The sequence below is a fragment of the Lepisma saccharinum genome, chromosome 6 (genome assembly GCF_977018435.1).
Source record: "Lepisma saccharinum chromosome 6, izLepSacc3.1, whole genome shotgun sequence".
In the NCBI taxonomy this organism is placed as follows: Eukaryota; Metazoa; Arthropoda; class Insecta; order Zygentoma; family Lepismatidae; genus Lepisma; species Lepisma saccharinum.
This window is the reverse complement of record NC_139234.1, coordinates 92,547,500-92,560,178: the sequence shown is the minus strand read 5'-3', so window position 1 is coordinate 92,560,178 and position 12,679 is coordinate 92,547,500. Positions and strand designations below refer to the sequence as shown.

At 38.7% G+C, this 12,679-nt stretch overlaps 1 protein-coding gene across 1 annotated transcript; it reads right to left on the bottom strand.

Moving 5' to 3' along the window:
* Positions 1 to 11,358: 11,358 nt before the first annotated feature.
* Positions 11,359 to 11,874, bottom strand: LOC145989166 (uncharacterized). The gene has a single exon (XM_083124459.1). The coding sequence runs from the start codon at positions 11,872 to 11,874 to the stop codon at positions 11,359 to 11,361; it is 516 nt and encodes a 171-aa protein (XP_082980585.1).
* Between the last annotated feature and the right edge of the window lie 805 nt (positions 11,875 to 12,679).

Below are 12,679 nucleotides of genomic sequence, written 5' to 3'. Positions count from 1 at the left end.
TGGATGAGTTCCATACTTTGATTATTTTAATATTTTTTTTTTTGTTTTTATGGATTTTCTTCACCCTTATAATGTCTCACCTCATTGACCAGACAATTATTTCGTAACAAAGAAACAAAAAAAAATGCTCCTAGAATTTGTCAAAATCTAACTAGAAAGTAATTTCGTTCTGTTCCTTTCATAAATACTATATTTATGTAGATCTCTACTACTTAATACGTGCGTCCATTTCGATCTTCAGCCGAGAGCTCGGGAGAAGCGTGGCGGGCGGCACTGACGGAGATGCCGACATTTGCGCCCTGTAATGTCCGCTTATTTTTATGGACATATGCAGACATTTATATAAATATTGCAAAACGAGCACTAACCTGTGTTATAAGAGTTGTTCAAACTGATATCCACCAAGTGCCAAGTGTGTAGACTTTCGGGGAGAATACGTTGAATAGCCTGAAACTTTCGTGCCTGTAGCTAAAGTCCTTCTGGGTCGGGCCGAGAACTTATCAGCCCCCCTCGTAACGTGAACCTTGCGGCTGGCATTCCAATCCTCTCACTGACACAACACACATACACACTGCAGTAACAGAAACAAGTAACGGCAAGTAACCAAGAATAACACTCTTGCGCACAGTACGAAATTAACACGGTTTACATCTGCTCGCCACTATATTCACAGCTCTGTCGCGAAGAATAAAAAAACTCGAGCTCGGAGATTTCGGATTGGAAGGAAGCCCACGAACACCATTGATTTTTAACGGTTTCGTCTGCAGCGTAATCTTGATACAGTGTTGCACATTCGAAACTTCCAAACGATCCCCATCGGCACAAAACTCTTTCAAGGATATAAACTTAAGCAGGACGTTACTGGTCAACACTATGATTAAAATGTTTCATTATCTGTGGCTCTTAACATCGTTTCTAAAGCGTATTTTTTTGTGTATATAAGGGCAGAACTTGGATGAATTACAGATGATAAATTATAACACAGGTTAGTGCTCGTTTTGCAATATTTATATAAATGTCTGCATGTGTCCATAAAAATAAGCGGGCATTACAGGCCGCAAATGTCGGCATCTCCGCCAGCGCCGTCCGCCACGCTTCTCCCGATCTCTCGGCTGAAGATCGAAATGGACGCACTAGTAGTAGTAGTGATGTTAGTAGTAATTCAACTAATTAATAAATTATAAGTATTATTAATGAATTATGATTAATTAAAGTAAATAAAACAATGGTAATGTGAATTTGGATAAAGCTTTAGAAATATCCTTCATGAAATCCTACATACGCTGCTGCCGCCTGATCAGTTTCAGGTAGAGACTGCCGCGCAAAGGGAAGGGGAAAATTTTTGTGTATAGTTCCCCCTTCCCCTCGCCTCAAATCCTCCGACTCTTGCAGTGGTTGAAAGCTCGTGGTTTCAGGTACCCCAGTCTATCGCCTATGTAGGGTGATTGAGGATTCGTTTCCTCCGATTTCCTTCCATTTCGCCCGAGAAACTAGGGGGAGTAATTCAAATATTTGCACCATAAATTTTACACATTATACAGGGTGATTCAAAAGTCCCAGGACACGCTTTTCTTCTCTGATACGGATACGGTAATGGCAGAACCAATTTCACCTGGGTACACTGGGGTAAGGGGCCCATGTGGGTGCTTCCGGGACATGGTCGCCATCTTGAACTCCCCCATATTGGATCGAGGTCAAATTTTTCAAACGGCAAGGGGACCATAAGGGGTTGCAAAACACATTAGAATTTTCCAAGAAATGCATTTATTCGTGAGAACTGCCCTACGTTGAGTTGTTTCTAGTGGCCCATTTCAGTATTGAGGGACAGGTAGAAAATGATCTCAAATAAGTTTCCCATTTATAATTTCATAATACATCGCCTTTGTTGAGAAACTAGTGATATAAATATTCAAGTTGTAAGATAGTAATAAATTAAATGACGATAATCAAATGTTTTGAAGAGTTTAATTTTCTTGGAAAATGAATAAGACGTAGGGAAAAAATGTATTTCTCAACGAAAGTGACTTAGCAAATTGCAATGATCCTGTTCGCTTTTGATGAACGCATCGACCACCTGCGATACCTTCAAGGGTTGACGTTCCCCTCTTCAGTAGCAAGGACAGCCAAATGAGACAGCCTGGCATCTAGCATTCTGTCGAGCAAGGATTTTCAAAGGTTTCAAACAGGAAAAGTTTTTTTTTTACACTCTGCACTGGAAAATGGGATTGTCAGAAAGATTACAGTTAAATTGCGAACCTTCTTCAAATGCAAATTTATACTTTGCTAGTAAATGGACGAAATCCAAGAAGAGTTGTTAAAGAGTTAAAGAGATGGCTAAATGGTCTAACCAGGATTTGAAATTAGTTTATATTCTGTGGCTTTGTTGTTTGAACTAAAACATGACAACAAAGTCACAGAATATAAACTACAATGTCAAATCCTGGTTAGACCATTTAGCCATCTTTATATTCTTAACAAGTGTGCTACTTTTGTCATCCAAGTTATTAATATTATTATAATTGAAATCGACTATCATCCGCGGAGGCAGAGAATGTCGACTGGTCAACTCACGATCTCTGTACTGAGTGAAGCGGGTTCAAATCCCAGCCTGGGCATTTTTCAGCGTTCTGCTTTATAAATGTTATCCAATTGCCATTCATCGTCATCATGATAATTGCGATTGACCAAAAGTAACAGAAAATCGACACAAAATAAGAAAAAGATTCAAATAAAGGAGGTGTGCAAGCGACAAAGAAAATAAATAAGAAGTTGATGTTTACTGCTTGCTTTTGAATTTTTATTGTGCCTTTTTGAAGTTGCCTATTTTTGTCAGTTTTTGCCTATTTGCCTGTCTATTTAACATGTTTTAGTGCCTATGAATCCACTACTGATAACACAAACTCCGACCTGACAGAAATAAACAAGATGTTGGAAAACATACTTCAGTGCCTTAATGAAAAGATACCACGCTTTTGCACAAACTATCAACGTCATTTCACGAAAATGCCACTTGAAGAGGAGCACATTTTTCGAAATTGCCCAAAAAAATGGCGCACGTTCTTTTTTCCTATCCCATCTCGAGGAGAGTTGTCAACCACTCGTGTAAGTAAAGTGTTGCTGCTTGTGCTGGAATTATGCTAAATATTAATAAAAGAGATAGAATTTAATTTTGACAATAATTTTAATTTTAAAGATATCATTATTATTATTATTATTACTATTATTACGTCGTATTTTAAACTCTCAGCAATATATACGAATACACGATCTCACTTTCTGCAAGAAAGCATCTTGGCAAATGACACGGCAGCCCGAACACCAGCACAAAGCTTGTACAGTGTCTCTCAAACGTTTTAGGACAACGACATTTTAAACTAGGCAACCCAAATTACGTAAGGCGCTGGTGGGTTGCATGTAGAGTTAGGCTCAATTTCAGGGTTGCCATATGCACAATAGATATTTTTGAAATACGCGAAAGGAATACAACCAAGTATTATTGTATAAAACTCTAAAAAAATATCAGTATTACATTTGTCGCAAAGAAGAAATACTTTCTGAAAGAAAAAATCGATTTTCTAGTAACGGGTGTCCCACTAGCTTTCGAACCCGAAAAAAACGTTATAATTTCCGAACAAACATACATAGGAAAATGAAATTCACAATACACGTACCTTGTTTCATGCTGAACACGAGGCAGGGTTGAACATAAACGCACGCATCATAACAAAGACGGTAGTGGCGCCAGGGGAAGTGGTGCGTGTGGGTTAGTGTGATGCTCGAGCCCGTGCATCGCGAGGATAGATCGGTACACCGTACCAGAACGCGTGTACATTGTAAAGAAATATTGGATATCGGGATCGTATCAGACCGTTCAACGTGAATTTTGACGCCGTAAAGGATCATTGAAGGTGGGAGTTTGGTGTGCAATTTCTCGACAGCGTATCATTGGACCCATCTTCTTTGAAGATACAGTAAACACACAAGTTTACTTGCACATCTGCAGTGCATTTGTGAATCAGCTGGACGATGAAGAACTGCGTCTCAGTTATTTCCAACAAGAAGGAGCGACATGCCATACTTCCAACGTGTACATGGCAGAAATTGAGTCCTTCTTTGGTTACAGAATCATCTCCAAAGGATTGTGGCCGCCAAGATCCCCAGATTTGACACCTCCGGATTTATTTGTATGGGGTTTCCTTAAAGGTTGTGTCTACATAAAGAAACCACGATCACTGCAAGAGTTGCGAAACAACATCGAGAATGCGATTTACGAGATCACACTGGAGACTCTACATCGGATTTTTCACAATATGGAACGCCGTGTATAAACATGTCTGGACGTCCAGGGAAGACACTTGCAGCACCTACTGTGACGATCATGTATTCAGCATGAAACAAGGTACGTGTATTGTGAATTTCATTTTGCTATGTATGTTTGTTCGGAAATTATAACGTCTTTTTCGGGTTCGAAAGCTAGTGGGACACCCTGTATTTCATTGCTGATGAGTCTACACAAAGGAAAAGAGGAGAGAGGAAACGAAAAGGAACAAAAATGAGAAAAGAGAGAGCGAAAGGGGAAGAGGAAAAGTAAAGGAGGGAAGTAAATATAGGACAGATGTGGATAGGAGAAAGGAGAAAGGGAAAAGATGCGAGGAGAGATGAGGAAAATGGAGCAAAGAGGAGAAGAGAGGAGGAAAAGAGATGGGAGGAGAGGAGAAGAGGAGGTTTGAGAGGAGAGGAGGAGTCGAGAAGAGGGGAGTTGAGAGTAGAGTAAAAGAGAGAACGAAAAGAAGAGGAGAAGAGTGCAGTGGGGTCGGAAATCTAAGACAGGAGAGGAGATAAGAGGAGTGGAGAAGAATGGGATGGAGACAAGATTCGAGAACAGGAGGGAAGGCGATATGACATATAAGCAGAGGAGAAGAAGGGGAGAGAAGGAGAGGAAAAGGAGGGAAGAGAAAGGAGACGAGAGAACAGATGAGGTAGTTGTAGAAAATATCGTCTCAGCGTCAAGAATTGATGCATTGATCAAAATATCGATATGAAACATTCAATAATATTTTGAAATGAATTGGAGAATGTATTAGATCGGTGCGAAATGCCTTTTGGCTGAGTTCAGAATGAGATAAAATCTGCCTCGTAAGATCTTTGATTCTACCTGCGATTATACCACTAAAAACATGAATGTAATTTTCATATTTATAAGAATTATCCAATTTTTCTCCACTTCTCAGTTCGTTGAAATGGAGGTTTTGTTATTTAACATTTCTCCTCCCCCCATCGTTAATTCCAAACAGAATCATTCCGTTTAACACTGCGTAGACAATGAACACAATGGGATATGTCTAAAACTTACGAAAATTTTCTGCCACCGGAGGGGTTTGAACATACGACCATCAAGTTGACAATCTACAACGGTAACCACTACCCTACAAACTTCCATTCTTGAGAATAGCTAGGAGGAGCTGACCAGTGTGAAATGTAGATGCAACTCTCCTCTTACATGTAGTGTGCAGAAAATACTTGTTTGTAACAAAAAAAACGAAAGTAGTACGAATCGGCGCAAACATTTAATGGAGAATTGCACATGATGAAAACTTTTCATTCGTTATTTGTGGAGGTATCCTTGCATTGAACTGGAGTGGTAAAGGGTTAAAATTAGTATGTCCTAAATTACCAGAAATAGAAATAGTTATTTCGTGAATATTTGTCAATGTCTTTGAAGCAGTACATAATTATCGTTAGAGTATCTTAATCCACGATCTTATACGTAAAAATATCCCTCTGAACATGTGTCAATTCATTTATTGGTTTAATTTTTTTTAGTAAATTCCAGATACAGAACAATGTAGCCACTCTACACTGCTATTACAAATAATGTTACCATGCTCTTGTTTAATAAAAGGAGAATATAAAAAAATCACGTCGGAAGGAGATTCAAACCTGGGACCGATAGATGCCCGTTCGAGAACTCTAAGCACTACACCACTCCTTTACCTTCCGTTCAACAATCAATTTTTATATATTCAGTCTCCTCCAATATTGTAAATGTCGTTGGATATTGATGTAGTTGAACTTTTACTTTAATTTTGAATTGCTTTTCTTGTATTAGCAGCTATCTTTGAGAAAAAAAATGGAAGTGATGAAGAGAAACGAGAATATTGCAATACGATTGATCTATCACTGCTGGACTTCGCTACTCCTCAGTGCACGTCACTGTTTTCGAATCACTAGATCTCATTCTTTCTTTACCTATCGTTCTGTGTACGGGTGGTGCAAAAGTCACCGTACAGCTAACGTATACATTTATGTGTTTCTTACTGACATGTATTACATGTATTACAGAACTTACAGTGCTTGAATATGAATAATAAAGGTCATACGCATGCTCGATGTGTCCCCCTTCAAACGCCATGCACAGGTGAATCCGGGCCATCCAATCATCCTGCACTTTTTGAATGGTATCCCCAGTGATGGCATCACATGCTTGGATGCGCTGCTTGAGGTGATCCAAGCTCCTTATTTTCTCTTCGTACACCTTGGCTTTCACGTGACCCCACAGGAAAAATCCAGTGGGTCAGACCAGGCGAACGCGGTGGCCACTCCATAGGACCTCGTCTCCCGATCCAGTGTGCAGGGAAGTTTGTGTCAAGCCACTGCCGCACGTCAATCCCAAAGTGTGGAGGGGCCCCGTCCTGCTGGAAGAAGGTGGGGCGGTTTCATCAGGGTTGGCCATCATGGGTGTTACAGAATTTTCCAGCATGTCCAGGTACCTTTCGGCGTTGAGGTTTCCGTCGATGAATATTGGTCCGATGATGCTCATGTCCAAAATTCCGCACCACACCATTACCTTTTCACCGCCTGTTGCCTTGCTGTCCACAGAGGGCTGCATATCGGTCAGAATCGCTTACTAGGCCCGCCTAGCTGGTCGGGCGGGCGAGTAAAACTATATACCTGAGTTTTGACCCGTCAAGCATCGAAAGCCCACGGGTAACTGGAAGGCCTTGCAAGACGAAGCTGGCTTATCTTCAGCGTACGCTCATACCGGTTTTGCACCTTCTCCAGATACATGAGTCACGCAGTCACCGTTGCCAACTTTTAGATTCTAAACTGTTCTAGGAGCACTCAAAATGTTCATCACTTTTATCAATTTGAAATTGCAGACATTTATTCCTTGGTAGAAAACATTTGTATCACTCAAACCCAGTGGCGGCGATTGGGTTCCAAAACTAAGGGTCAAAGTGCAAAAGTTGTGGGGGGGGGGGGCAAGGACAGTTTAATTTCCCTTGATACATGAGGTTAGCGTGGTGCAAAAGTTTCAAAAAGTCGGGGGGGGGGAGGCAACTACACTCTCTCGGCCCCGCCCCTAATTGCCGCCACTGCTGACACCTGTAAAGGAGTAAGAACCAAGTTTCGCAAAAAGTGCCATCGTAAATATTTTGGAACTTTGTGTTACTGGTGGTTGTTCTACATTATACTTTTTTTTTGGGGGGGGGTGCTCCCCTATGGCAAGGTGGTAGTGTCGTCGCCTTGTAATCAAGGGGTACCGGGTTCGATACCCGGTGGAGGCACATAGTGGTTCGGATCCCACTTTAAACTATAGGTCCAGTCCGGATTAGCCTTATTGTGCATAAATTGACCAAATAAATCAATCAATCAATCAAACAGATTTTCTCTCTGGTGTGATTTTGACAATTCAATATCCGAATTAGTTGCTCAAGATCCCCCCGCCCCTGAACACTAAGGCACGATGGTTCATAAAATGGAACATGAAATCAGAATTTGCATTATAAAAGGTTTTTGAATATTGTCATCTCTTTCAACAAATCGTCGTTCGCTCATGTTGTTGTAACACCAATAAGCCTTGTTTCCATGATATGAAAAACTCAATATGGTGACGAACGCAGAAATTTATTTTATTTTAAAACATAAACTAAACATAACGTTTCAACCTTCTAGCAAGGTTTTCTTCAGACTCTGTACCCAGTACAAAAAAAATATGTTGTTGCTAGATATCTAGTTCTACAGACCGCATTGATAGTAATACGATGCAAAATATAATTATTGTTAGCTTGTATCTTCATACGGGTGCAAATAGCAGGCAATGCTATTTACACATTTCAACAAACGAACAACGTAAAAATGAAACCGAGAGAAGATTTACGATTTCAAGACCAGAAAAGTGACATAAAATGAACAAGACACACAAACCTATTTGAAGACCTTCGAAACAAATTTGGAAAAATGTTTGGTAGTTGGTTTGACATAATAATGAAACTAATTTGAGGAGTTACAAAACTCTTAGATACAGTGGCGTAGCAACATATCGCGAGTCCCTGGGCGAGATTAAAATGCAAGGCTCCATCCGTTCTTTAAGTTTGAAATATCAATGTGAATCGATATACAGTCATCAAGGAAACGTCAGCAAATTATTATATTTATATAATAGCCTATAATAATAATTAATTTCTGACGAAAATTATATTTAATAGTACGCGACAGAGAAATTTACACTTGGCAGAGCTACATTAACACGCTGCTGGAATTTTCATTAACCAAGGCAGTAGTAATAGTACGTTTTTTAAGATGTTCTTTAGACAGTAAGACAACTGAAATATCCTTAAATAAGAACCTTTAAATATAACCTATATATTATTTAATGAGTCGTTCTTTGTTTCCTCATTTCAAAATTTGTAGGATGTAAATGTCACAAACCATGGCTTAAGTAGAAAATATCGAAGGACGCACATAAAATGTCTGTGCTTGATAGAGCGGGGGAAAGGGGCTGCGCTAAACCACAATCCTGTCTAGGGGCCCAAAGTATCTACCTTCAAGGTCTTCGACACAATCGGTTTCAACATGAACAAATCTTAAAACGATAGTCAATTGCACCAAGTGTGAAATCTTTGGTGTAATCAATTGATACAGCTAATTTGACTTTTTTAATTAGCAATTTTGACTTTGTTGCACATTAATCAGTTTACTTTGAATTTTAGGGCTTAGATGATAATAATAATTGTGAATCTCATTTTGTTGTTACGTCTTAATGTTCTTGTAATATTAAATATTTGACGCAGTGGCGTAACAAAATCGTAAAGTACGCGTCCGCAAGATACAAATTTGGGTCCCTCAAGTACAGTTAGATTCTTCCAGGAAATGTATGTAATTACTTAGAATGGCTGGTTGTGGCTACACTTACATTAATAATTATACAAATCGATGCTCTACCTCTGAATTTTCACATATTATAACATATCTTTCTTCGACATTTATGTATTGAAAAGAAGAAAATACAAATAGTTACTTATCCCCTTCCCCGCCCCTCTTAACAGCTGGGTGGATAAAAATAATGTTTTCTTTATATTTTTTATATTTTTTATTTAAATCTATCTTTTCTTTGGCATCGTACACATAGACATATTTTTAAAATATAAAGGCTTTTTCTGATAAACGGATCTGTAAAATATTTGAACAGTTTGATTAAAGCAAATAACAAATTACATGTAAATATGCATTTCTCTGTTTCTGGAACTGAACATGATGAACCTAATATGAAAATGTTTGTTATGAAACTATTATAATTTCAGTAACTTTTCTTACAGTGAAAATATAAATTCTGGATGTACTTTATAATTTTAACTTAAAATAATATTTACAGTCTTTGTAGTCGAATTATAGAGGTTTTAATGATAGTTAGCCAAATATCAGCTGCCATATTTATTTACAGTTCAATGAAATTTACACTATTTACGGTTTAACATGATTAGTATTTTGAATATTATTCTATTTAAAAAATGTGCTATTTTTGCTTATGAAAATTATTGAATTTTAAATCAAGGGAAATTGAAGTGTTTTTTTCAGATTACATATTACATTTATTTTCGTATGAGCTTCACCCCATCAGGACATATATTTTGTTTCCTTTATTTCCTTTCGTAGAGCATAATAAACACCATTAAATAAATACGAGATTAATATACTTTCACAAAAAGTGATTCAGATATCTACAAATTTCTTGTGTACATTATTCTGTAATTTTATTTAAAGTGATTTCAATAAGTGATTTTTTAAAATAGAATTCCCCAATTTAAATTTTGATTTAAATCAAATCACATTGCTTAACAGAAAGCTGGCTTCTGGGCAGCGAATGACACTTTTACATTAGATCTTGCCCTTTCTCGTTCAAGAGTGAGATTACTGAGTCCGGTAAATTTGGACTGAATCATACCATTCGACACTACCTTCCAGAAGTTTTTCCTAAGTTTCAATTTTGAGAAATATAGTTCTTTTTTTTTTTTTTGTGGTTGTTACTTGAAGAGTAGGAAAAAAACAGAAGGCGGTACAGGATACAGAGAACACTGGAAGCTAGTGTAGAGCTATCAGGAGAAGAAACTTTGCCAAAGCACTTGATTTCAGATTTAAGCACATTCCTGAAACGTAAAACTTTATCAGGATATTCTGAAGATAAATCATCTTCGTGCCCGTTACAGAAGTTGTAGGAAGGAAGGAAGAAAGAACCGCTAATATTATCCATACCCTTCCTCAGTTTAAAACACCGGGAGCATTTAAATGCCCCATACTTTGCTCCGTGGCAGTTTGAGGTGCTTTATCATTAACATATTAAAATCGTGTAGGCTATGCAAGGTCACGACACAGAAGAAAAGCCAAAACAAAGCATTTTCTATTCAAGAAAATGATAATTGTATAAAATTGCCCAAGCAATTTTTGCGTTAATGTTTCACATGAGAAATGAGAATTGTTTTGACTTTTTTGGGGCCCCTTAGGCTTAGAGCTCCCGCCCGCCTCTGATTTGACGTATTCATTCAAATTATAACGTTAAACTAGAATATAAAGCCAGATAAAAAATGTTTTAATTTTATTGCCCACAAAAATTAGCCTATTCTATCTTTCTCACTTCCATTTATTACGTTTTTCGTATCAACCTCATGGGACGCGAGACCCCTACATGCACGAGACCCAAGGTGATCGCCCACTTCACCCACCCCTTGCTACGCCAATGGTTATACAACCTCAAGGCACCTGACCCTAGCAGTAATTCAAATATTTCCATGCGTAGTGAAATATAATGGCCGTTGGTAACACTGACAGCAGTGCCCGCGTCTACTTGCAAGAACTACATCGAGTCTCACGGGTCTTCATAAGACCCGGGTAATACAAAAGCCTGGCAGGCATCGATGCCTGTGCACAACTGTGACGTGAAGCTCGCTTGCGCGATGTCGAACACCTGGGCTTGACGTGCGTGTTGCATATTATTGTAGGCGCGCCTCCTCGCAGACGGGTTTTTTCCGGGTCTTGTGCAGGTCTCAAGCTGTCCATGGTCGAATGTGGATTATTCTTACTTCAGTATCGCATGTTTTGCTTATTGACCTCTGTGCTAACGTGAAACACAGCCTCATCCGAGAAGAGAATGGTTCTTGTGAAATCCGGTTCTAGAGCCTGCATTCCGACAACCCACTCACAGAACTGGAGTCTGCGATCAGGATCATCTTCACTCATATGATGGAGCAATTGCATCTTGTAGGGATGCCATTTATTCACTTTGAGTATTCGCTGGATGCTCCGACGGCTTACACCTGTCTCCTTTGACAGTCGACGAGTACTCTTCTTCGGGCTTTTCACCATGGACGCAATGATAAATGACATCTGCTCATCAGTTGCTGTCTTCGGACGTCCAGTTCTCTTCTTGTCTTCCACACTACCCATTTCCTTAAACTTAGCTGTGAATTTAGCAACAGTGTCATGTGTGATGGGATCACGGTGCGGGTGTTGATCGTTGAACTTCTGGGCAACCTGCCTAGTCGAATTTTCGCCGACAAGAAGGATTACTTCAATTCTCTCCTGGATCATCAGTGACATCTTTCAAACTGGGGGGGGGGGACAGAATTAAAACATAGGAATGTAAAAGAAAAGGCAACATCAGCTGTATGGTGACTTTTGCGCCACCCTGTAATATGTGATGTGTTTTTGTGTGTGTGTGTGTGTATATATACTATATATATATATATATATATATATATATATATATATATATATATATATATATATATATATATATATATATACAGGGTGTCATTTTAATGGCGCCCACGGACCACGGAAACGTATAGAGGACATCAAAACAAACAACTTTTCTCAGTAACATTTCTCTCGTTGGTGCGTAGTTTCGGCGCTACAGTCGTTCAAAAAAGGCAGTTTTGCCGCCTGAATGCTGGCAACCACACACAACATTTGATTGCATTTGTGACGTCATATCCCGTCGTGAAGCGATGCGTTCCAGGGTTACCAGGAACACACATTCTATGAAAAATGACATGGCTACAATCAGCCACATTATGTACCGTAAAACAAAATGAGAAAACACGTTCTGTAACCTAACAGAAAGTAGACAAATGATACGAAAAATGGTAGACAGAAAATAAAATTCAAATGGAAGTGGTCATATCGAATTTTGTCTCAGCTTACATGTCAAATATTTGCAAATCTAGTTACCAAGTTGGACTCTACAATTTAATCTATCCACTTCTGATACTAGTTGTCTGTGGCACATTGAACAGATGATAAAATAGAATTGAAAGAACTCAAAATTCCAAAGGTAAACAACACATAATATAATGTATATTCAGGGCATTATGAGGTAAGTGGCAAAAATGGTTGAAAATAC

Excerpts from the sequence above, each read along its gene's own strand:
- LOC145989166 (XM_083124459.1), bottom strand. The coding sequence starts at position 11,874 with ATGTCACTGATGATCCAGGAGAGAATTGAAGTAATCCTTCTTGTCGGC.